The 25,817-nt window shown below is 39.5% G+C and overlaps 1 protein-coding gene across 12 annotated transcripts in view; it reads left to right on the top strand.

Moving 5' to 3' along the window:
• The window catches only part of Cacnb2 (calcium voltage-gated channel auxiliary subunit beta 2), a 388,029-nt gene that overhangs the window by 275,193 nt on the left and 87,019 nt on the right, over positions 1-25,817 (top strand). For 9 of the 12 annotated variants that reach the window (XM_021156785.3, XM_021156782.3, XM_029473857.2 and 6 more), the window contains one exon: positions 5,676-5,795. In XM_021156785.3, the coding sequence (XP_021012444.1) occupies positions 5,676-5,795 (120 nt within the window). Of the gene's footprint in view, positions 1-4,364; positions 4,848-5,675; positions 5,796-25,817 lie in introns of those variants that run through there. The other 3 variants (XM_021156791.3, XM_021156787.3, XM_021156786.3) reach the window with 2 other exon arrangements.

The raw sequence follows: 25,817 nt of genomic DNA, 5'->3' as shown, positions 1-25,817 counted from the left end.
CCCTGTACTGGGGCATATAAAGTTGGCAAGTCCAATGGGCCTCTCTTTCCAGTGATGGCCTACTAGGCCATCTTTTGATACAAATGCAGCTAGAGACAAGAGCTCTGGGGTACTGGTTAGTTCATAATAATGATCCACCTATGGGGTTGCAGTTCCCTTTAGCTCCTTGGGTACTTTCTCTAGCTCCTCCATTGGGGGCCCTGTGATCCATCCAATAGCTGACTGTGAGCATCCACTTCTGTGTTTGCTAGGCCCCGGCATTGTCGAGTTGGTATAGTCTTATGAAGGAGGTTTGCAGTCTCCAGGTGGAGAATCCAGGTGCCTCTAGAAAACCTAGAAGTTAAGTTGATTTTGCTCAAGAACATTGCTTTAGATTTCATAGGAAGATTCCTACAGCTGTAGATGGCACCACTTGAGACTCAGGATGCTCCTCTCAGGTAGGCTTAGAGCTCTTATCATGTTGACTTTAAAGAAGAAAGCACAAAAGTGATCAAGAATGGTGATATAGGGGGATAGTTAGGACTGTGAAGCAGTCAAAAAAGCAAATTTCACACGACAAAAAACTCAAGGAAAGGATAGTGTTTTGTTTTTTGTTTTTGTATTTATTTATTTATTTTTATTAGGTATTTTCTTCATTTACATTTCCAATGCTATCCCAAAAGTCCCCCATGCCCTCCCCCCCACTCCCCTACCCACCCACTCTCACTTCTTGGCCCTGGTGTTCCCCTGTACAGAGGCATATAAAGTTTGCAAGACCAAGGGGCCTCTCTTTCCACTGATGGCCGCCTAGGCCATCTTCTGATTCATATGCAGCTAGAGACACGAGCTCCGGGAGTGTTTTGTTTATACACATAGGTGACAGACATAAAAGCAGAAAGAGAAACTGAAGAGAAGATACAACCCTAAATCAACCTGAGTTAATGAAGTTTTCTTGTAAGCATTAACACAGAGTTACAGTGAGATTTCTGAAAATCAATATAGATGCTCCTGAGATGCCCTGCCCGTAGACATTCGGCTCAACTTGCATTTTTGAACTGTACAATTGGCAATGTGAGTGTGAAGCTAGAGAAGAAGAATATGCATAGGTGAACATATAGTGTGTCTGCAAGGACAAATGCTACAAGCCACCAACTCATCAAGGAGACATTTTATAATGAGCCTGTTCAATACTTATGGAAATGACTGCCAGATGTTCTCCTCTCAAGACGACTCCAGGCACAATGACCCAGAAAGCTCATATGGCAGGGAAGGCAAAAGCTTAACTGCATAGATACCTTCTCTCTGCTGTAATTCCCTGCGCCCAGAAGGAAGGAGATTAAGTGTGATGAGTCCGTTAGAAGTGTGTCTTTCAAAAATGCAGCAACTTTGGACACTAAACCTTCTAGTATTTAACAGTGTCTATCTTGGGATGGGAGAATTCAAGGACATGGCCATGTTTCTCTTTCCACAACAGGTATATTATAGCAACTATTTTATGAGTTTATACTCTTAGACATAGAGTGAGCTCCTAAGAAGAGCAGCTCAGTCTCATTTTAGAAAATAGAGGTTAGTGGATTGCTGCAAATATTCAAAAGATCATGAACAAACATTGGTGAAATGATAGCTAAAGACTGCTGAATTCTTTTCTTCTGTTTCATTTTATTTTATTTTGGGTTTTTGTTGTTGTTGTTTTGTTTTTGTTTTTCAAGGCAGGGTTTCACTATGTAGCCCTGGCTGTCCTGGAACTCATGTTGTAGACCAGGCTGACCTCGAACACACAGAGATCCACTTGCCTCTGCCTCCTGACTTCTGGGAGTCTGCTAAACTCTTTAAACCTGTAAACACCATCAAAATTATTATTCTGTGTAAAAGTTAAACTTGGTCGCTAGCAATGGGCTTTTTCAACTTTACTTCTTTTAAAAGAGAATGAAGAAAGCAAAATTTTGTGTCCTGGGAACATTCTCTTCCTGACGTGATGAGCTTCTTAATGACAGAATCTCTGTTTCGATTTTAGAATTATTTATTTATTTAATGTATATAGCTATTTGGTCTGCATGTCTGTTTGCCTGTGTACCGTGTGAGTGCTGATGCCCAAGGATGCCAAAAGGAGGCAATAATTCTTGTGGGACTCAATGTACAGATAGCTGGGAGTAGTCATGCCTGTGCTAGGAATGGACCTGGGATTCTCTAGAAGAAAAGCCAGTGTTATAAAGCACTGAGCCATCTCACTATCTCTATTTAAAAATAATAATGATGATAATGAGATTTTTATAATGGTAAATCGTATTAGCTTTTATCATTAATTCATGAATAATTTCATGCATGTATATGATTGATTTTTATCAACCCTCATACTCACCCTTCTAACCTCACCAATTCCCTCTTGCCCATTGATGCATTTCCTCCAACAAAGCTCCCACATACCTTCATTTCCCCCTGCCTCACTGCCTGACCTCCATAAGTGTGCGTGCGTGTTGCACTGAGTTTAGAGTTGCTCCCTTAAGCATGAGTCTGGAGTTATTTACTAGAACATGGGCAACATATCAATTGCTAATGAAAGTGACATATCCCTCCCCCAGTGACCGTTACCTTCTCCTAACTCTTGAATGGCTATAGCCCTCACAAAGCCCTCTTGAATGAATGAGGACATAGTGATGAGTCTAGTCCTGCACAGAGCTAGCACAGGTAGCCATATCTGCAATGAGTTCATTAGCAGTTGGCTGTGATTAATGGAGAAACTCAAAACTGATTGACATATAGAAAATAAGCAACTTTGAAGTCCTGAATCTGAACTGAGGAATCTGCAAGCATGTGTATTACCGCTTCTATGGCCCAGAAACACTGGATAAGAAGAAGGAGCAGAAAAAAAAAATATGTAAGAGTTGGAGGATAAAGAAGTGTGCAGCGAGATTGGTGTTCTGGCTAGACATGGCGATTGCACCAATGAGAGGCTTTCTATCTGTATTGAGGTGTCAACTGAACCTTTAGCACTTCAAATGCCCAAAGTGGTAACAAAGGGAACAAGGCTCCCATGGAGTCTTAACTGAGCCTGATTATTTTCCAGTTTGGTGCTACAGATGGGAGAGGCTTTGAAACGTCAGAAATCACCTCTGTGTTGGGAGATTTGTTTGTCCATTTTATATTTTGCTTCAACCAAAAATAATTGCAAAGAATTTCTAAGCCCCTGACACAGTATATTAACTTCATAAAACTATAAATAGGCCATTAATTTATGTCACAATACTGGGTTGGGGTGCAGCCAGTTTCTATTATTATGTAGTCCTTGTCTTACATATTTTCTAGCTTTTGGCTTCTGGAAATCAGTATTTAGTTAAGTGGCCAAAGGAAGGGAAGTGGATGAAGAGGTTCCTATTATCATTTTTTAATTAATTAATTTGTTTATTTTGAGTTGGCATCTCATTTCTTAACCCAGTCTAGTGAAACATGATCCTTTTGCCTCTGTCTCCTGAGTGATGACATTAGAGACACCTGCCACTCTGGCCAGCCAAAATTTAGATGAGGCTGGACAAAGTAGTCCTGTACCCTACTTTGATAGATGCAATCTGTTTTCAAACTGCTTACTTCATAAAACTTGGCAATATGTATTTCTTCTTATGAAAAAATTAAAAACATAACCCCATTCACCCAGGAAATCATATGGTCCCTTCTTAAGCCCCAGCCCCCTTCTCTACAGGAAGAATTTGGACTTGATTATCGTATTCTGTGAATGTTAACATCCTAGTAAATCAACAAGGCTTTGAAATGTCTCTCTATATTCCTATGACAATTCACATACCTATTTTAGTCATGGTTTCTCACTGCAAGAAACAGGCCAGAGCCATTTTGAGCTCCATTAAATCCATTGCTTTATAAAGCTATGATGACTCTATGCCCTAATTAAATGGCCATATCGCTCTGTCTTGCATCTTGTTTATCCAGACTAATTCTAGGTAAGACGAATGGGCGCTTTTCGATCTGTGCTGTGCAGTATTATATGCGATGGTTATTGTGATTATATGAGTTATTATTTATGGCATAGCATGCCTTGTCTTGGGCAGGGAATGGGGAATGGTTTCTCAATGAGAAGACAGTAGATTAAGTGTTTGGGAGATGGCTTCAGCTGGAAGAGAAGCTGACAGGCACACCATGTGCCTGCTACTATAGAATCTGAGAGCCCCTCCCAGCTGTTTACACTTTGGATGGAAAATGGCAGTCTGACTAAAACCAAGAGTGTGATGCTGGCATCTGCAAAGAAGCTTCCTGTGGAGCATGCCCAGTGCACGGAGTGCATCCTCCCTCCCTCCCTCCCTCCCCCGCCCTCCCCCTCCTGAGCTCTAAAGATAAAGCTTGAACTTTATACTTGGAAATATCAGGGCATAGTCTGGGGGGGGGGCGGTTGTTTGCTTGTTTACTTTCATTATGCTAAATGTCCTCGTGAAACTAATTTCTTTTAACAAACCCAGTGCAGGGAAGAGAATCTTTAAGAGCGATATAATGCATTGAGTTTAAACAAGTTGAAGGCAGTCTCTGCACTTGCACCTGTCTTTATTTCGAAAGCAATACAAATTATTAGATTCTGTGTGTGTGTGTTCCCTCTTGAGATGGGAAAATAAGAAGATTCTCCTCAGGCAGAAGTCTGCTGGGGCTGGGAGTGAGAGCCCCAGAGGGAGAAGGGGACTGAGAAGAGGGGCTTCTTAGAGCATGGATAGCAAAGGTGCTAGGATTCTCCAGGGCTCCGCGCGCTCTGAGGATCTGTGCCCTGGGCTGCAGCTGCGGAAGATAAAGGCGCTACCCGGCTCATGAAGGCCACCTGGATCAGGCTTCTGAAAAGAGCCAAGGGAGGAAGGCTGAAGAGTTCGGACATCTGTGTAAGCGAGAGGGCTTTTTGTTCAGGGGGAGACAGTGTTTTCTTCGCTTTTCCGTTGTTGCAGCAAGTGCCTGCGGAGAGGGTGGTTTGATTTAGTTAATGCGCTCCTGATTGCATGAGAGGGAGCTAGGGAGATTCCAGACATTTTTCTGAGCTCCCTTTCCTGCGCTGTAATTTATTGCCAGAGGAAATCTCTCAAGCAGGTGTTGTCGTCCGTAGCCAGCTCTCACTACATATCTGTGTACAGGTATTTTTAAACATGTCCCCGAACGAGGGAGGGGAGCAGGCTGGAGTGTCTTTTACCATATTGTTTGAGAAGGTAGCAGGTGAAAATGATGTAGAGAAACATCCTTAAGGTGATGATGGGAGTTGTATCACGGCAGCAAGATTACAGATTGTTGAAGTTTGGAACTCCTAAGACTTCCTTTGATGCGTTTTGTTGGTCTCTGTGGGTGTAAATACTTGTTCCAGCCCTCAGGCTGGTGTTGGAGTTATCCTTGAAATGTATCAATGCCCTTCAGCTCTGCACTGCACCGCACAGTTGGTTTAATGATAAAAGAACTGGTAGAGGCTTCCAGAAAGGATACTTTCTGGTAAATGAACCTGGGGAAGGAATGGTGTCTTGGTACACACAGCTTACCTTAATGAAGAATGTGCAGGGCGGGCGAAGGGTGTTTTTTCTAGGTGGGTTGCTGCCAAATGGATCGTTTTCTCCCCTTTTCAGGAATTTACAGCCTATTCCAGGAAGCAAACTGCCACACCAGTGAGGCTTTTCCAGTGCACCCATCACTCACTGGATCTATTTAACAATATACATTCTCCTCTGCAGGGTTCGGCAGACTCCTACACCAGCCGCCCATCCGATTCAGATGTGTCTTTGGAAGAGGACCGGGAGGCAGTACGTAGAGAAGCTGAGCGGCAGGCACAGGCACAGTTGGAAAAAGCAAAGGTAAACCCACATCTTTTGGGGGAGGAAGGGCACGGTGCCCCGAGGGGCCTGCCTGTGGATGGATCCCCTGAATCTCCTGCCTGATCCACTGGAGCACACCATCAGCTGGCTTGACACAGGCATAATTGGGGGAAATGTGATATTAATCTTTAATCTTTAATGTTCTCTAATCTAAGCAACTCATTTCCGTAGTGGGAGGTTAAATTAAACACAATCAAAAGGATCTCCAAATACACAAAGAGGAAAAACTGCATGTAAAACCAAAATATTTTACTTCATCTTGCCAGTGAACCATCTCTGTTTACAAAACAGTGTAGATGCTAATGTTTATTTCCCCAGCCTCAAACAACTATAAAGTACACCTACCCCATAAGGGGCTTACAGCGCTCTCCTGATATGTTTGTTTATGCTACTTAGGCAAGTGAAAGCAACAAAGGATTTCATTAATTAAACTGACCTCCCCTAGGGAAAGTTTTTCTTTTTGTTCTATGATGGAGTGTGTGCTCATGGAGGTTGAGCAAATGAAACCCTGTTCTGCAGTCTGCAAGGAGTGCATCCCAGGCTGGACTTCACTCAGGGTATGAACCGGTGACAGAGCTCACTACCTTTAGGATTGGAATTGTATTATCTTCTGCAGACATTTGAATAATAGCTCATTTGAAACCATAGATTGTTGTCCATGATCTATGAGGGTGTCTTGGTTTGTAACTTCTGAGTGAACGTATTTCAAAATGGTTTCTAGTTGTCTTTAATAAAAAATCACTACTAGGAAAAGGAATAAGTAGGGCATTGATCTTGCTAGGAGAAATCAGGGCATCATCACAAGGTTTCTGCCTGTTGCCTAATCTCTAGGAGGAGTAAAATCTATGTGTGTTGCTATGGGAATGGCGGCTTGGCTTGAATGCATGGACAGACCTTGTGTAATATTCATGGCCTCTAGAACAGCTGCTGTCGTGGTTACCAAGCTACTGCTGAGAGACCTTGACTTCTAAAATACAATACGTCTGCATTAACAGCTGGCAGGATCTCAGGGTCTCACAGCCTTAATTGCTAGACAGACCTTAAGAACATCTGTAGAGAGGGCTCTCTTTTCTGGCAGTGAAAAATGGAAAGCAAAATGGAACCTTGTTGCCATTATCTTACCTGTTCCCTGCCACAAATTAGCCATTGGAAGACACTCTAAAGCCAAAGTTAAAGAACTGCAAATAATGGATGCCTGGTAACATGAATATACCACAAGGGTACACTGTCACAAATGTGTTTTGTGGTTGCCTGGTAACATCAATGTACCACAAAGGTACACTGTCACAGATGTGTTTTGTGATTCAGAACCCAATTCCACATTGTATCTTTTGCACCTGAACTTAAAGAAAAGTCAAGGAAAAATTAGCAGTGTTTATTTCAAAAATAAAATGGTTCTGCTTGCAGCTAATTTATACTCATCAAATTTAAACTGTTTTCCATGGTCAGCCTTTTTTTTTCCTACAACCCAATATGTTATAGATCTGACCATCAAATTTTTTAATTGTCCATCCAGGGTATTTTTGTCTGTGGCTGTGCCCTGTTAAGTCAGAGACTCACTGCCTTAGTTACAGAAAATTCCAAGTCTTTCACCCCTAGTGTGCATGAAATTATGGCTGATAAGTCAAGGCAGGTTCACAGTCCTTGTCTCCCTGCCCAAAGAGACTCTAGATGAAAACAAGGTTAAATACGAAAGGGCAAGAAAGACAATTTAAAGCAAAGGCAAAATAATGGGAGAAACCTTTTCCTATGTTTAATGGAAATAGTTTATTTATATCTACTTGTCTGTCAAAGTGGGTCAGAACCTTAGAACTTGATTGTTCTAGTGGCTAAATCTGTGGTGAAAATTTGAATTTGTTCTGAAGAAAAACAGAAGTAGTGAGAGTTAAGCATTTATTTCAGCTCATGCCTGGGTGGGTACTGTCTTTTAATTCTCTTATCTTTGAAGAGAGGATACAAAAGCAGGATAAGAACTATCTACCTCTTTATTTTATAATTGTCTCTCAAATAGAATGATGTTACAAACTGGTGTTTTTCTTGGCCAGTGGATGACATTAATTCATATGTGTGATGTATGTACTGGACTTGGTGCACCTCTGCTTTTGGACCCTGGTCCCATACAAAGAAGAATGACCCTGTCCACTCCCTGCTTTAATGGTACCTATGTGAAATAGAGGAGTTGGCAAATAGTGAAATTAGAATCACTGCCTTCTGGAGTTCAATGACCTACAAAAGGTTATGTAACTGAGCAGTGATGCAGTCACTAGAACCCAGAATTTTCCATATCACTTTGTTTTGGCTCTCTGGAATGGGATGTATTAGGTAGGCAGAGGGCAGACTTGTTTTTGAGGCAAGTTAGTGTCAATTGATGACTTTGGATTTTACCTTGATGTTTCTGGGTCCCAGATGCATTTTTGTCCTTTGCATACATTTTTTTTGTCATCCTTTGCATACACTGTACTCCTAAAGTTCATGCAGTTGGGATTGTTCTAAAAACAAGTAATAACAATTTAATTAGTTCTCACAGTAATCCCCTCTTTATGAAGTTGCATATTGAAATCTAATCTGTCATTTAAAATTAGTTTGACATATACTATAAAAATAAGTATTTCTTGGATGAACCAGAGAAGGATAAATTCTTGTGAAACTGTAACAAGGGCAGTTTTGTACTTAGGTACTGTGGTGATTTCTGGTTCTGGTTATTGGAGGCTAACACTGGAACCCAATTTGTGCAATGGCTCAAATTTGTTCCCAAAGTCCAAACTGAATCCACAGGGTGAATGTTGGAAGGCAGGCCTAAAGGAATGTGTTTTAAGTTATTAAGACTCTACCCTTGAGAAAGTATTAATGTTGCTTCTAAGGAAGTTCCTATCTGAGAAGTGGGTTTCTTATCAAAGAGAGTTTGGCCTCTTTGCTTTATTGCCTTCTCTTTGTTCCTCTGCTATGGGTTGTAACTTTTTCTGTTGCTGGTCTAACATAACCTGACAAAAGCAACTTAAGGAAGAAAGGGCTTAGAATCCCACGGTGCACCATCATGGTGGGAAAACCAAGGAAGAAAAGCTTGAAGCATCTCATCACATCACACCCAATCCAGGACAAGGAGTGGTGGATCATATGCTAATGTCCAGCTCTCTTTCTACATTTTAGGTTGTCCAAGATCCCAGCCAGGGATTGGTGACATCCACCATGGGTGGGCTTACCCACTATAAATAATTACTGTAATCCAGACAAACTCCACAGATACACCCAAGGGCCCATCTCCTGGTCATTCTAGATTTTGTCAAGCTGACAACAGTAAGCATCACAGTCCCAACTGTGATGGCAAGCAGCCTGATTTCTCACTTTTTGATCTCAAGAAGTATAAGAAATAAATTTATAATTGGTATTTAATAAAAAAAAAATTAAGAGACATGGGATTAAATGCCTATGATACCAGACATGATAGTTCATGTCTATAACTCTAGAGTTGATAAGAGTTCAAACCCTGTTTGCACAGCATTTTGGACTCTGTGACTGCCTGCATTTTCTTACATATGTTTTTATTGCTCATGCAATGGCTTCTATCATTACTACATTTTTTGATGTCAAAAATACACTTTTCAACTGTATTTCACATTTGACAAATGTATCAATTAGGAGGCATTTGGATTACTTATGCTTTTCAGCATTGTGAATAATCCTGCTGTGAACATTTGTATATAAGTTTTTTCATGAGTGAAAAATACTTTAATTCATTATGTGTTGTCTTAGTTTGTCTTGTTGCCAACTTGATATACCTGTGAAGAAGAAATCTCAATGGCCTCCATCAGATTGGCTTGTGGGTGCCTGTAGGGAATTTTCTTTGGGCATTGATGATTGATGTAAATCCCTAGGCAGGTGGTCCTGTGCTGTATAGGAAGGCTGCTGACTGCAAACCTGTGAGCAAACAGGGAAATGGTATTCCTTTGTAGTCTCTGCATCAAGGTACTGCCTTGACTTTAACCTGTAAGCCAAATAAACTCTTTCTTCCCAGAGTTATATTTGATCTTGGTGTTTGATCAAAGCAACAAAGAGCAAACTAGGACATATATCCAGTTTGTGTATATATCTAGATCTGAAATTGTTGAATCACACTTTTTTTTATTGAAAGAATAATGTTCTTTTTCACCCTCTGCAATTGTCAAGATGATGTCATCTGCCCTGTAGGTTGACTATGTTGGGAAATCTGGTTGGAGAAGGGATTGGAGAACACAGATATAATAATCTGGGTGTGATGTTTTCAGTTTTGACAGCTCTTTTCAATATGCCTGTCTATTAAAAGGGTTGTACTTGGTATGGTTGATATGTAGACAAGACCTTAAGACCAGAGCCACAAAGGACAAATAGGAAGTCTTTTGCCTACTGAAAGCTTCTGTTGTTTGAGGAGAGATGTCATATAGGTGAAACAAATTACCTGGATGGATAGAAAGGTCCAGTAGGAAGGAAAGGAAGGCATTTTACTCAGATGGCTAGGATAAAGAATCTTCTTAGAAGGAGCAGTATCTTACAACTAGACCTTCCAGGATGCACAACTGAAGCTTCATGTCTGAAAGAGAAAGTAAGTAGAGCATGAAGCAGCGAATACACCACCTAGCTCCTGGGGATACAAAGTTTATAAAGGCAGCTGGAAGACACTTAGCCTTCCAACAAAAGGTTAAGTTTTTTAAGCTCTTGCCAACTGGAAATGTCTTTGTTATACCCTCACATTTAATTACTAGTTTGTCTGGGTATAATGTTCAATAATGAAAACCATTTGCCTTCAGGTTGGCGAAGGCACTGACCTGTGGTTTACTTTCCAGAGCCGTCTCAAGCACAGTGGTATTCTATGGCTATGATGTGGGTATGTTCAGTTCTGTGCTCGAAGAATTTTGTTTCCTTTGGTGTTTGGACAGCTTGGTGTGATGTGCCTTGGTGTGAATCTTTTTGTTTATTGCACTTGGCTTTTTATACACACATTGAAAAGGGCCAGCCACTTCAGTTCTAGAAAAAAAAATCTCAGTTTTTCTTTGATTATTGTCTTCTCGTTCTCAGGTGTCAGATGTTTGACAAAAAGAATTCTTCTGAAGTAGTTTTCTCTCTATTGTTTTGTTCTTACATTTTTTAAAACGTATTTTCTAATGCATCGACTAGAACTTTTATTTATTGTGAAATTTTTAATTCTTATTGAAATGTGTACTTTCTAAGATCTAGAACCTGGCTATATATGTCTCTTAAGTATTGGCACATTCCCATCAGCATGAATTTGCTTATTGTTCAAAGATACATTAGCTTACATTGCCTGTTCTCTTCATGATAAATAAATGTAGAGATGCTCCTGGGCCTGTATCATGCTGGGCAGGTACAGTCACATATCCCAATACTATTATTACTCTACTCACTTCTGCTGTTAGTTGACACCTTCTGCCACTTGTTTTGACTTTTGTCTTGGTAGCCTCTTGCCTTCTAACAGGCTGAGTTAGACCTTCATATGGTATTCTGAGCACTGCATTAAAAGGAATCTGGATATTTGACTCAGTGGTTGTGATTGCTTAGTAGAGGAACAGAACCAATAGAGTGGCCATATATTAGAGAGGGATATTTTTAGATTGGTTTACATGGCCATGGTCTTGTTAGCCCAGCCTAGCAATGGCAATTACGCACTGGAGATGTTAGGAATTGGTAACTTCTTAATTCACAAGGCTGAATGCTGGTACTCAAAGACTGGAGGATTCCTGTAGAACCATGGGTCTTCAATTCATATCGGAAGGTTGAAGGCACTGGGGTCCATTGTCAGCAGAGGATGGCAGCAACAGCAACAGAATAGATGAATTTTCCAGAAGGCCATAAGGGCCGTCAGCAAAAGTCAAAGCCTTTTCCCCAGACCTCCTTATAGCAACTAGGCCCCCTCTGGAAGGAAGGTGCTGCCTATAGTCTGGGGACATTTCAGTTAATCAAGAGAAGCCTTCATAGGCATGCCCAGATACTAACCTAATCTAGTTAGTGTCTCCAGAGGCTCGTCTCATGGGTAATTCAAGGTACTGTCAAGTTGATATTCAGTACTAACCATCCCCCCTAATGTATGCATGACCATGAGCTGTATCAGTGCCCCCCACACCCCAAGCTTAACAAAACAAGAAAGAAGAAGCTCCAGGGTGATCAGCATTCTCCTCTTGTGTCACACTTGCTAGTGCTGTGTTGGCTGAAGCAAGTCACAAGAATGAGCTTGGATCAGTGTAGACAAGGAGCTGCATAGCACATGGATTGATGCTGACAGCTGCCCTGTCCCTTTTCCATTCTTCCTTCCTTTGGAAGAAGAAATGCCTCTACCTTTTAGCGTCAACAGCTCTGTCACCTCTACAATCCTGGTACTTTTTTTTTCTTTTTCCGTGTACTACCAACCTTGTTACCCAAACTTTGTCCTCAATTTCTTTAATTCTATTATGTCTTAACTTTTAACTGCTTGAACATGATTTCTTCATTGATGATCTCTCATGATATTTCTGTGATATTTCTGTCGCCATGTTTCCTGACCTTCAATTAAGCTTTCTGACTTCTCAGCCTGTCCCCACTTTTTTTTTTTTTTTTTTTTTTTTTTTTTTTACTTCTCTGGTCTTCTAGTTATGTTTCTATTCATGTGATAAAGATGGTAGTAACCAAAAGCAACATGAGAAGAAGGAGGTTTATTTGGCCTTACAAGTTGAGGTTCATCATTGAGATAAGTCTAAGCAGGAACCTGGAAACTGGAACTGAAAAAGAGGCCATGGAGGAATGCAGATTAATGGTTTTCTCTTTATGGCTTGTTCAGCCTGTTTTCTAACACAGCCCAGGACCAGCAGTAGCACCATCCACAATGAACAGGGCCCTCCCACATCCTCAATTTTGATTAATGAATCAAGACAATGCCCCATGATCTAATGGAGGCAATTTGTCTATTGAGTTTCCCTCTTCTGAGCTATGTCTTTAGGTTTGTGTTAAGTTCACAAAACCTAAACAGCACACCTGACAAATCTATTGTGTTATGGATGCTGACTATAGTAGAAAAATGCCTACGTCATTAACTAGCCAGGCGATTTCTCTTCAGATATTCTTTGTATATGTGTATGTCTGTGTGTGTGTGTGGTATGCTACATGTGTGAGTGCACAGGCATGTATGCCAAGAAATGCACATTCAGAGGCCTTGGAAGGACATTGGTAGTCATCCTCTTTCTCTTTCTACCCTCATTTTGGAACATTGTCTCTCACTGAACCAGGATCTCACTGTTTCAGCTTGCCTCCATTAGATCATGGGGCATTGTCTTGATTCATTAATCAAAATTGAGGATGTGTAACTAAGACACAGTTAGGTCATTTTTCCCACTTGTAAAATGCTAGTGATTCTTGCTTCTTAGAACTGCAGTGCTGACAACCAACCTTGTGCGAGGTAACTTTTGCCTCCTGAACTTCCCTTTACTTTGGACTTCTTGAGATGGGCTTGGGAACTAGTGAATGGGCTGCCTCTCCTCACTAAGCCTGATGTCTAGGGGGTAGCTTTGTAACCAGAAATTATAATACTCTCCTTGTTGTCTTTGAGTTAACTGCTTCTACAATACACTACTTTATACAGTCACCACCCTGCTCACATTACTAGTTTCTAATTTGGTGTTGAGTGCTGTGGAGCAGATTTGTGACTTCTAATAGCTGCAGACTTGATTGGGATATGGCCAGCATTGCCACTCATAAGTCAGATCAGGCTGGGTCGTGGTGACAGCTCAAGTTCCATCCCTACACATTCCTATGCCCAGAGCATACTTTCTCTCTCTTGAATTATTACTGAGTTCCCTCTAAAGATGTGCCTTGTACTTTATTGAACAGAGCTGATTGCTTCCCCAGAAACCAAGTCCAAACTAATGCTCTTTTCTGAGGCTCTTTTCTGAATGGATTTGCATAATTTGGGAATAAACTCAAATTCTGCTTGCTATATCTTTAGGTCCATGAAAAAAATGCCTAGGTAGTCTACCTATATCAGTGAGCTCTGAGTTTATTTAAGAGACCCTATCCCAATGAATAAAGTAGAAAGTGAGGGAAAAGTCCATGTTAGCCTCAGGCCTTTACACATATATACACATATGCACACTCCCTATACTACATGTGTGCCCATAGACATTTGAACACATACATGCAAGTACGCATACACCACACTTGTATGCAAGCAAAGCAAAGCAAAACAATAACAACAACAAAAATAAGACCCTGTACTCTTGGCTAAGAAGCCTTATAAGAACATAATAACAACACTGCTGGCCATTTCAAAACCATAAATGGATAGGGGAAAGAGGATTATAAACTTTATGGCTCAAGCCTTTTTCTTTTATTCTCTTAAAGCACTGTAGCCAAACATCTTTACTATATCATAAACAGAGCTATAAATACACTGCCATTTCCTTGCCTGTCCCCCTCTGATATGAACAGGGATCAACACAATAACCCTTATGCAAAGCTGGGTGGAGTCTTCCCTTTGTTTTCCTGAGTTTTGTCCCAAGGCAGCTGAATAAAAAGTAGCAGAACTGTGGTAGAGTAGAATTAATTAAACAGCACAGGATGGGTGGTATTGCGTTGAGAAGAGCTAGAGGGAAGTCCAGCTTATATGTGGCTTTTTCCCTCAAGAGGGTCATAATCTATATGTGATTCTGTTAATGTGTGTCACTGTTCTAAGTAATGTGAACATTATGAGGCTGATAGCCTTGTTACAGGACATATGCTCTAAGGGTGTTGAGCAGGTAGACTTCACTACTACTGTGCTGGAGAAGGTTCAGAGGGAAGTAAGGATTAAGATGGCACCTTCTATCATGTGACCTTATCTGTGGGGACACAAGCTTTTCTGGTCAGTTATGTTATCCCAGAAGGTGAGCAAGAGAGTTGCTACCTGAGGAGGTAACACAGAACATGGTCTTCTATTCTTCTTCAAGGTTAAGTCTCAATTAGCCTTGTCTTCAATTGAAGTGTTAGTGTTGCTCCCCAAACCTGTGTGGGTGCATGTGCATGCTTCTGTAAGATGTTGGTATTTGTATGGATAGGTACTTATGCACACCATGCTTGCAGAGGGCAGAAATCAACCTTAATCTCCTGCATTAGAACACAGTCCACCTTTGGTTTTGTTCATTTGTTTGTTTGTTTGTTTTAAACTGTCTCTCAGTGGTACTTGGTGTTAACTGATAAAGATAGATTGGCTAGGGAGCTCCCAGAATTCTTCTGTTTCTGCCTCACCAGTGGTGGAGTTACAGGTACAGCCAGCTTTCTACCCAGGGTAGAGGACCTGAAGTCACATGTTGATGCTTGTGAGGCAAGGATATTTGTTACCGCTGAGCCACCAACAGGTAACAATTACTGCTTGTGCTAATTTAGAGTCTCTGTCAAATTTTCTACTGAATAACTAACCTGCCTCAGTCCATGTAACTCTTCCATAGGAGAAAAATGGGAATCTAGAGCAATCCCATGCTATCAATGAAGAAAGTATGATATTGAACAGTGTCATCCAAGGTCATTGATCTCCTAACTGGCAAAATTATTGTAAAAGCTCAGCTTCCATGCCTAAGTTCTTTTACCTAACCAGTCACCCCACTCCTTTCTTAGAAACACTTTGTTTTTTAACTATGAACTTCAAAATAAAACAGAGCAAACATCAAAATCATTTTAAAGGTCTAACTAATACCTATGTCTTTTTCTATTGAGTGTAGGTAGGACAAATGGAGTTCACAGTCAGAGTACTTACTGCACTTTCCCTGCATTTTATGATTTGACTAACATCTATGTGATGGACTTGAAGTTCGTCTTCACTCTGTAAAAGCTAAGTGTGTGTATGCACACATGTGAGGGACAAGGATACCTGTACATACATATGTGCCTGGGTGCATGTGTGGAGGTCAGAAGACAACTTGTATAAGCTGCTCTCTCTTTGCATCCTGTGAGTCTTAAAAATCAAAGGCATGTCCTCAGGCTTAGAAGGAGTTGCCTTCACCCTCCAAGGAATCTGTCCAGCCTCCATCTTCACACTCTAAACAAACATCTTGTACTAAAATTTCTCATGTAGTGAGTTGTTAAAGAAAGATCAGAGCATATGTATAGGCTATTCTTGGTTAGTTGAAGATAGGACAGTCAAGTGTGCGAAACTCCAGTGCTATGGATTCTGTAGAGCAATGGAAATACAACCAACGACTTGGGAATTAGGTTATAGAGAGAATGTGGAAGAGAAGTTAGAGTATGTAAGGGAGGGATGACTGGAATTGTAGTGAAATGATTTAAGAGATTTCATCATTATCTCTTTATAAAGAAAAATGAAAGAAACAGTCTACAATTATAGCAGACAAAAATGAAAGTCTGACTACTGACTATTAAGAAGAGAGCAATATTATAAAGGAAGGTTAGGAAACTACTGTCATGATGATTTAAAAAGAAATATTTATGGCTTTAAAAAAATGTAACTGTTATTAGGAAAGACAATGGGTTACACAATTAACTATCAAAATGATTTATATTACCATGATTTCTGCCAAATGTTCTTTGTACTGATATTTATTTGCAAAATTAACATGCATTTTTGAATGCCATTTCTTATATATTTGAGGGTCAAACCATGCTTACCATGCCCTCCCGAGACATAGGATAAGTGGGTGGGGAAGAAGCTAGACAAAAATGGAGACAGTCTGCTCCTTAGGATTTAAGTTGAACTTCCTGGATTTGTAAGCAATTGATTATTCCCTTTCTTCCCAATAGAAACTGTAATCATGCTTAAGTGAAATGGTACAGAATCCGTTGTTTCCTGGGTTTAAGTCAATCAAGATTCCTTTCATATGAGAGTCATATTACAGAGGTTTATTGTTGTTGTTTTGGCTTGAGGGGTTTTCTTTTTGGCTTGTTTGTCAAAGAACTCAGTGTCTCACACAACAAGCTCAGTTCAACTAAGAGAGATCCTTGATAATGCCTAATAGAACAAAGAATGTCACAATAGCCATGTAGCAGGCTGTTTGCTTTCCCTAAGTGTCTGAGTCCCTGCTTCAATTTGTAACTGATCATATAGTGGATGAGCAGGATGGGGGTGGAGGGTCCTTTGAGCAGCTAAAATTCTCTACATGCTGTATCACTGCCCTTCATGGATCACATCTGTGTGAGGTGCCCACCTTGTGGTGCTATGTGATAGTCTGACCATATACCTGGTAGTCACAGGATCAACAAATGATACTTGGGAGTCACTTCTCTCCTTCCACTGTAGATTATGGGTATGAACAGGCTCAGGCTATTCAGCAATCAGTCCCTTTTGAAGTGTCAAACTCAAAGACCAACTATGTGGTAAATGGAGTATAAAGACTGTGCATGTGTGTACATATGTGTATATATGTGTGTGTATGTGTATGTATGTGATATATATAATAGTGTAAATATATGTATGTATATATATGGTGATTAAGCCTTGGCTGTCATCTAAGAACAAACTTAAATAGCAATATGATGTACAATGTCATTTATCCAACTCTGTAATTTCAAATGTATGCTGTGAATGTGTTGTGTAGTCAGCTGGTAAAGTACTTGCTGAGCCCTAGCTCCATCCCCAGCAACACCTACACCAGGTGTGGTACACACAACTATGATCCATGCTCTCTGGGGGTGATGGCAGGAGGATATTGATTTCAAGATCCTCTTTGTCAATGGGGAAAGGTCAAGACCTGCTTAGAATACAAAAGATCTTGCACATTCCCACATCTACTCCCCAATTGTGTTTAAATAAAATAATATCAGCAGCATGGCTCAGCAGATAAAGGTAATTACTACCAAGCATGAAAACATGAGTCACATCCCTGGGTCTACATTAGAAGGAGAGAATCTTCTCTCACAAGTTGTCTTCTGACAACTCCACATATGCAGTGTGAAAGCATGCATAGTCCATGTCACACATGCTCTGTGAATGGTAGGTCTAGTGTATCTTATTTTTAAAATACTTTTCTCTAAAATTGAATGTATATGCATAAGTGTTCGTATATATTCAAATTCATATATATATATGTGTGTGTGTGTGTGTATATATATATATATATATATATATATATATATGTCACTTACACACAGTCTTCTCTGTATCTCATTTACCACATTGAAGAGCTTTGAGGTGACATTTCAAAAGGACTGATTGCCAGACAACACTGATGACCTGAGCATCATTTCCAGAACCTACTTTACCAATCAACTACACATTCACAGCACACATTTGAAATTAGAGTTGGATTAATGACATTGTACATCATCATATTGCTATTTAAATTCGTTCTTAGATCACAGTCAAGGCTTAATCACTCTATGTGTGTATGTGTGTGTGTGTTTGTGTGTATACTATATACATATATATATATATATATATATATATACACACACTATAATTGATGTATATGTAATATATCACATATATACATATACATGCACATATATACACATATATATACACACACATGTACACACATGCACAGAGTACATGTACTACATTTACCACATAATAGATCTTTGAGTTGGCATTTCAAAAGTGAAATTGATGGAGAGAAATGACTCCCAAATGTCAGTTCCTCTGACTTTCGGGTGTCTGATCTGATATGCTTTCTCCTTCTCTCTTCCTTTTCCCCTCCTCTTACTTCTTTCTCTCCCTCCTTTTCTTACTCTCTTACACATACAATAATAAATAGACAAAGAATGGCAAATAAATAAATAAATAAATAAATAAATAAATAAATACTATCAGTTTGAGTTGATGCTCTTCCATAGGACCCAGGTTTAGTTCCCAGAACCTTCATGATGCTCACAGCCCTGGCACTTCACTTCTGAAGGATTCATTGCCCACTTCTGACCTCCATGGACATCAGGCTTGCACATGGTACATATACATACATGTAGGCAAAAACCACTAACACAGAAAATAAAAATCAACAAAACTAACTGTGGCAGCACATATCTTTAATCCCAGTTCTTGGGAGGCAGAGCCAGGGAGATCTCTGTGAGTTCAAGACCAGCATGGTCTATACAGCAATGCATACCATACTAGTACAGAAAGGATGCTCTTGTTTAAGAAACAATATAATTGTTCTTCTCTATAGTGTTCCATATCAAAAATAGTTTTGAATATATGGTACCTTTATGGGCTGTCTTCAGAGACAGTCAGCTTGTATTCCCACAGCATGGTTCACTTTTGCGGGGTCTTCACAGACCTCCTAAGAATATATAAACTATGAGACTCTCATGGTATTAACCTTAGCTATCTTTCAGTCAAGATGACTGATGCCAAATGACTATGGGTGTGGGGAGTGTTTCCCTTTGCTATGGGATACTTGAGAACAGCCCTGTGTGTGTTCCAAACTCTGGTCTCAGCTGTCATGTTTAGTCTAGCATGAAAGTGGAGACCGGGTAAATACACACTACTCTAAATACTTTCATGTTCTGTAGCTGTTGGTCATGTTCTAGTTTAAACAGTTGCCAAGGATTAGCATTTCAGTATTTTGCTTTTGAGATTTTTAATGGTCTGTAGGGAAGTAAATCAAATGGAAAGGTCCTCTCCCATTTGAGGAGTGGAGGGCAGGGTGGGAACTAATCTCCTCTGTGGTTTTGGCTGGCCATGTGCCGATGCTGGTTTACTGGTTTGTGGCTTCTAATTTGCTTTATCTTGTGTTAACGCACATAAAATGTAATTGCCATAGTTTTCCTGTTTATTCTTTCCTAAATTATCTGTCAGACTTAGAAAACTACATGAGTTAACTTGACAAAAGAGACCCTGTCTGCCTGTGGTCACAGAAAGACAGCTGAGGACCTCTGATTCCCTATTCTCCTTTCTCCTGGATTACATGGATGGCTCTCTAGCTTCAACAAAACAACAACAACAACAATGGGCATTTTTGTGGCTAAAGGTTAAAAGTTCCATAGACACATTCCCTGCTCTTTGGCACCTATGTGTCCTATTACCAAATGGCTTGTTGCTCTGTCCATCTCTTCCATCTTCAGAAAACTAGTTTGCATTTCTCCCACTCTATGATAACATTATCTGTTTCTCTTCCCAAGCACACACGACTTGCATCAACTAAGACCTTCCTGGACACTTGTAATTAATTCTTTTTTGATGTTTGCAAATAGTTGGAGAGGAAATGAAACATGGGATCTGTTAAGTAACAGGGAATGTGTACAGAAACTCTAAAACTTTGGATGTAATCATATTTTGTCATCATTAGCTTATAACATAATGATGTTATAGCTTTTATAAATTACACATTTATTTATTCTCACTCCCCTTCTGTGTTTGTATGTGTTCCATAACAAGAATACTTTAGAATATATGATACCTTTATGGGATTTCTGCAGAGAGTCAGCTTGTATTCCCACAGCCTGGTTGACATTTACAGGGTCTTCACAGGTGTGTACGTGTGTGTGTGTACAAATGAATGTTCTTGTGCCATATCATGTGTGTGAAAGTCAGATGGCCACTTTCAGGGAGTTTGTTCTCTCCTTGTACCATGTGGGTCTCAAGGAATGAAACTCAGATCAGCAGGCTTCAAAGCAAGTGTGCTTAATTGCTGAGGCTCCTCCTGAGTCCTAAGGCTCTGTTTTCTCTCCACAAGAAGTGACCTGAGCAGATACTGAGGACATACTCTTAACTAGACCTTCTTCTCTCCAGCCTGCTGTACTGTGGGACTATATGCTGACTCTCTTCATTTGAAATAGACTTTCATGTACCCACATTTAGCCTTGAACTCACTAAGTCTGGCCTTAAATAAATTGATGCTCTTGCCTCCACCTCCCTACTATGTACCACTGTGTCCAGTTTATGCAGAGCTGGGTCTATGAACAGGTGTAACATAATCTTTAGCTAACTTTGTTGTTATGGAATCATTTCAGGCAGAGGTAAAATGAGGATATCTTTTCAGAAAATCTTATTTTTCATGCATAGGCCTCTACCTCTTATGCTGTACTAGTGCACAGGTGAAGGCAAAGTGAGCCACTAGCGCCCATAAGGGAAGCAAGCTTTAGAATAAAGAGAATTTCTCCTCTGGATTGCCAGATTCCTCACTGACAACTTCTGAGGCCTTCTGTTACCTTCCAGAAAGATCCATCCACTCCAACCATTGGTAACTGTTCTTTTGTAGAATGTTGAGACTAAACCAGTTGGATTTCATCCTGCAAAATTGATATGATCTCTCTATATTTTTTTTCTACAAACAAGTATCCTAACTTCTCAATTCTTGTCAGGTTTGATTGTTGTCATATAGAATAACTAGTGAAAAGAGGACAAGAGGGGGACACAAGTATGCAACGTGAAAAATGTCTACTTTACTGTCCTGAGATAACTACAAGACCATTGAGTTTCAAGAAGAAAATATAGGCTAAACCACAAAATTCACTGAAGAACTTCATGGCTATTGGAAGAGTTCTCTTATGTGTGATTCATAAACTGTGAGAGCAAACTGGTATGCACTGGTAGCTTTTACTACAAGTGTTGACTGAGACTACAATAAAGATTTATTGAAATAGGGTGTCATATTGACTTTTCAATTTTATTTTAATAACTTAATATATGGGATGATTTATACATTTATAACCTTTGCATTATAGTCATAATTGTAGATTTTGTGGTTGCATGTGTGCATATAGTCTAGTAAAATTGTTGTGAAATAAAGTATGTATGTCTTTACCTCTTGTGATGATTAGTCATAATTGTGTCCATTTGACCAGCTGAGATATTCAGCTTCTTGTACTGAATAACTACTGAATATTTGGACCTTCTCTTGGAATACTGCCATTGTTAGGTTACCTGGACCATAGTGGTAGGTTGTAATCTGGATTCATAAGCCAAATAAATATTTTCCTTCCCCTTAAAGCACCTTCTGTTGGGGTATATTGTCACAACAATAGAAACAAAACTAGGGTGCCTTTACTAACAAAATTGTCTAGATGATACCAGGATAAAAATGTTCATTCTGTTCTATGTTCTCCTACCCTGACAACATTTAGTATCAGATTAAATTTTCTTGCCTATCTCACAAGTGTGAACTTTAAATTGTATTGTGGTCTAATTTGTGTTTCCATGATTACTTATAAAATTGGACATTTTTTCCTTTGTTTCTAACTTTTGTTCCCCAGTGAAATTACTGTGCATAATTTTGGGCTAATTGACATTCAAATTGTGTTTTCTAAGAACTGATACAAGAACTTGATGTTTTCCTGTTCGCACTATTTTTGCTAATTATATTTGCTGAAAGACTTTGAGTCATGGCTTCTCCTCTCTCATTTCCTTATTGTGCTCAATGCAGTCAAGTCACATGGATTTCTTTTCTGTCTGTCTAATTTGGGGGTCTTTGGAAAGAAGTTTTTACTATCTGTATTCGTGACAACTTCTGTCTTTATTTCTAGTAGTTTAAAATTTTGTCATCTGTATTGAATTCCTTAGTCTCTCTAAAGTTAGTTTTGGTGTTTTGTGTGAGGTAAGGATGTGATTCACTTAGGATACCTATTTTTTTATAGGTACTTTTATTTAGTGGCTTCTCTCTCTCCATTCTGAAACACTTACTCAGCTGTAAGTCACTTTCCCATCTCTGAGTAGTCGGGATCTACCTCCTTTCCTGCTGTTGCTTTCCTTCTGCCTTACCCTAATCACTGCAGTGTGAAAATAATACCCGATACAGCTTCAGCTTTTCACCTTGCTCTAGTTTTCAACATAGAATCAATGGCTCTTGCATCTTTTTTATTGTATTTAAATTTTAGATATCATATTTTTTTACATCACCCAAAGAAAGGAAGAGGAAGAGGGTGAGGGAGAGAGGGGAAAGGAAACAAAAGGAAGACTCAAGTGTACTGTTCTGAGATTTGGGCATTAAAGTAAGTCTCTAGATAAACTTGAAAGAAGATGCCCATGTTAGAGTATTGGGTCATTTTATTTGTGAGAAAGAAATGTTTTTACTAATTTTATTCATAAATATTTTACAGGTGTTCCTATAAAAACTAAAGTGAAAAAATTACATTTTCTAAATCCTTACCCAATCTCAGGTTAAGCTGAGGTCAGCTTGACACTCAGGGACACACAGTACTTATGAGAACCATAACTCACCTGCCCACCGTTGTGATCCTTCTGTAACCTCAAGGCTTTCTGCTCCCGTCCCTGTCAACAGTGATACCATGGTAACACAGCTGTGCCCTATTTTTGTAAAACCTTCGTACACTTTCATGCTTGTCAATAGGCACTGCACTTGCATCAAGAGACAGTGCCCAACCTGTAGTTTTTGCCTTTATAACCTGACCTCGTCCACTCGGCTTCACCAACTTGGGCTATTTCTTTAGATTTGTAGTCTCAAGTATATATACCCCAGCTATGTCTGTGTGGCTCAATAAAAATTTCAAGTTCATAAAGGACTTGTCCTAGCTCTTTCTCTTTGGCATAAGAGCATGGTCTCTAGCATTTCAAAAAAGACTATGGAGCTGAATTGTCTTGGCAAGAGCACACATAGGATTCTGGTGTCTTTTGAGTTATGACTCAAAGAGTTTCTGGTGTGTCCTGGGTGAGATCACATCTGATAAGGTAAAGCTCTAGATCCACAAGGTGACAGAGGAAGTTAAAATGTTTTTACTGTGAATAAAGGTTTAGGGTTTTATTTGTAAGCTTTCCAGAAGCCATCGTAATAGTATTCAGGCCATAAGTATGGTTCATTGGTCTTCTTAGTTGGTAATATCTCTATGTAAAAGAAAGTGTCTTCCTATAGGCAACCTTCACAGTGAATTATTAACTACATCAGACTTCTCAATTCTTAGCTAGTGAAGGACTTCTTTATCTTTCCTTGTCAACAGGGAAACTCTAAAATAATTAGACTTGAGTGAGCATATATGAACCTATTATAAGAACCCCAGAGTCATGCAAAATGCTTATTTTTTTTTTTTACTTTCAATAGTGTATAGAGGGAGAGGGAAGACATTTTTTATTTCTTTTAATTAAAAGTTATATTTAAGAATTAGAGGAACATTTTAGATGAATGTCTAAAAATGTCTCAGTACAATTCAGTGTCTCTTTAAGTGGACAAAATAATATGTTCTGACTTGGGAATTGTGTTGTTAAGACATGTTCCCCAGAAGAAATTATTTAGAGGACTGGACATAATTCTAATGCAAATGAGGTGGGGCAGTACGATAAGCATATACTATCCAATTCCTGTGTATATGCCTGAAAATATGTATGTGTTTGCATTAAACATATCAGCCAAGAGAAATCTTTTAAGGTAATCTCTATGATTTGCATTGAGTCTAGTCAGATTCTCTCACATTTATGATTATATGCAAATGTTCCTTTATCTGAGATTGCATGACACCCAGTGTAGCACACAGTTCATGCTGGCTTGCTAGCTTTTCCCATTCTTTCTCACTTGGTTGGAAGTATGGAATAAATCTGCTTTCTTATGAGTGTCTAAAGTAAACCCCAAGCTTTTCCCTAAAGTCTTTATACTGTTCCCAAAACACCTATTGTGCCTTTTCTTTTTTTTTTTTTTTTTTTTTTTTTTTTTTTTTTTTTGGTTTTTCGAGATAGGGTTTCTCTGTATAGCCCTGGCTGTCCTGGAACTCACTTTGTAGACCAGGCTGGCCTCGAACTCAGAAATCCGCCTGCCTCTGCCTCCCGAGTGCTGGGATTAAAGACACGTGCCACCACGTCCGGCTTATTGTGCCTTTTCTTGTAGTTAAATGTACCATGAGTGTTCTCTAGTTAACTGAGAGTTCATTGTAAACTGAGGCTTTACCTCTAAACATCCATGATAGAAAATACACAGCACTGACCAGGTTGGTGTGGCGGTTTTTTCTTTTCCTCATTTGACTAAGAACTTTATATATAAATAGCAATGTTTTTTCTTCCTAAAGTACCAGAGCAGAAGGTGAGATATTTTTCTTAGAGCCTGGGTTCCACCAATCCATTGCACTGCCAAAAGAATACAAAACAGAAGGATGGAAAGGAGGGGAGAGGAGAAGAGGGAGGAAAGGAGGGAGGGAGGGAGGGAAGAAGTAGATTCATATCTCTAGACAAAGGACATTCCATAGCCTAATATTTCAAAACCAACACTGATTACAATGAAAATATATTCATAATATTGAGATAAGAGATAAATGTGCAATTTTGTCCTATTACCCTGCCCTTCCTATAGCTGTGCTTAATTCTCTATTACATCCTTACAGTTGTGATAATGCTATTTATTAACTAAACTGTTATGGCTTAAAGATGAGGTTCAGATGGTAGCATTCTTACCAACCCTACATGAAGCCTTGAATTAATTCCTAGCATTTCATAAACCATGTATGGTAGCACACACCTGAAGTTTCACTATGGAAAAAGGGTCAGCAGTTCAGAGTTATCCTTGGCTAAGTTCAAGGCAGCCTGGGATACAGAAGATGCTGTCCTTTTAAAAAGTGACACTGTCTTTAAAAAAATATATATACACATATGTATATATTTATATCTATATAAAACTATATATATAGATATAGATGTGTGTATATACATACACATACATATTACTGATTTCTCTCTTTCTCTGCCTCACACCCCTCTATACATATGGTGAGATGGGAAGAAACCAGTGTGCCCTCAACAGTAAAAGAGAGTAGAACTTGTTTTAGAAGCAGCAAGAAGTTCAATATGACAGCCTTTGTGCTTTGTGACCACAAATAACCAATTCCTCTTTTGTAAAGTTATAACACTTTCTATCCCAATATTTCTTGAGTCAATTTTGGTAGAAGTGTGGGAACCAGGTGATTGGTTAAGCTTCCAGTTCAGCATTGTACAGAGCCCTTTTGACTATGGTTGTATGATCCAAGAGTAATCATGGAAGAAGACAAGAAGAGTATCTGTCATTTCTGCCATTCAGCCACTTTGTTGAGATTATGCTGGTTTGTCTCAGAAAAATAAGTCCAGCTAAGGATCAGAGATAGGGCATTGGACTAGTATTCATGGGATCCTGTTTGATCCTCACAGTTCCA

The sequence above is a fragment of the Mus caroli genome, unplaced genomic scaffold (assembly GCF_978045245.1).
Source record: "Mus caroli unplaced genomic scaffold, Mus_caroli_1 scaffold_2, whole genome shotgun sequence".
Lineage (NCBI taxonomy): Eukaryota > Metazoa > Chordata > Mammalia > Rodentia > Muridae > Mus > Mus caroli.
This window is presented reverse-complemented; position numbering and strand designations above follow the sequence as displayed.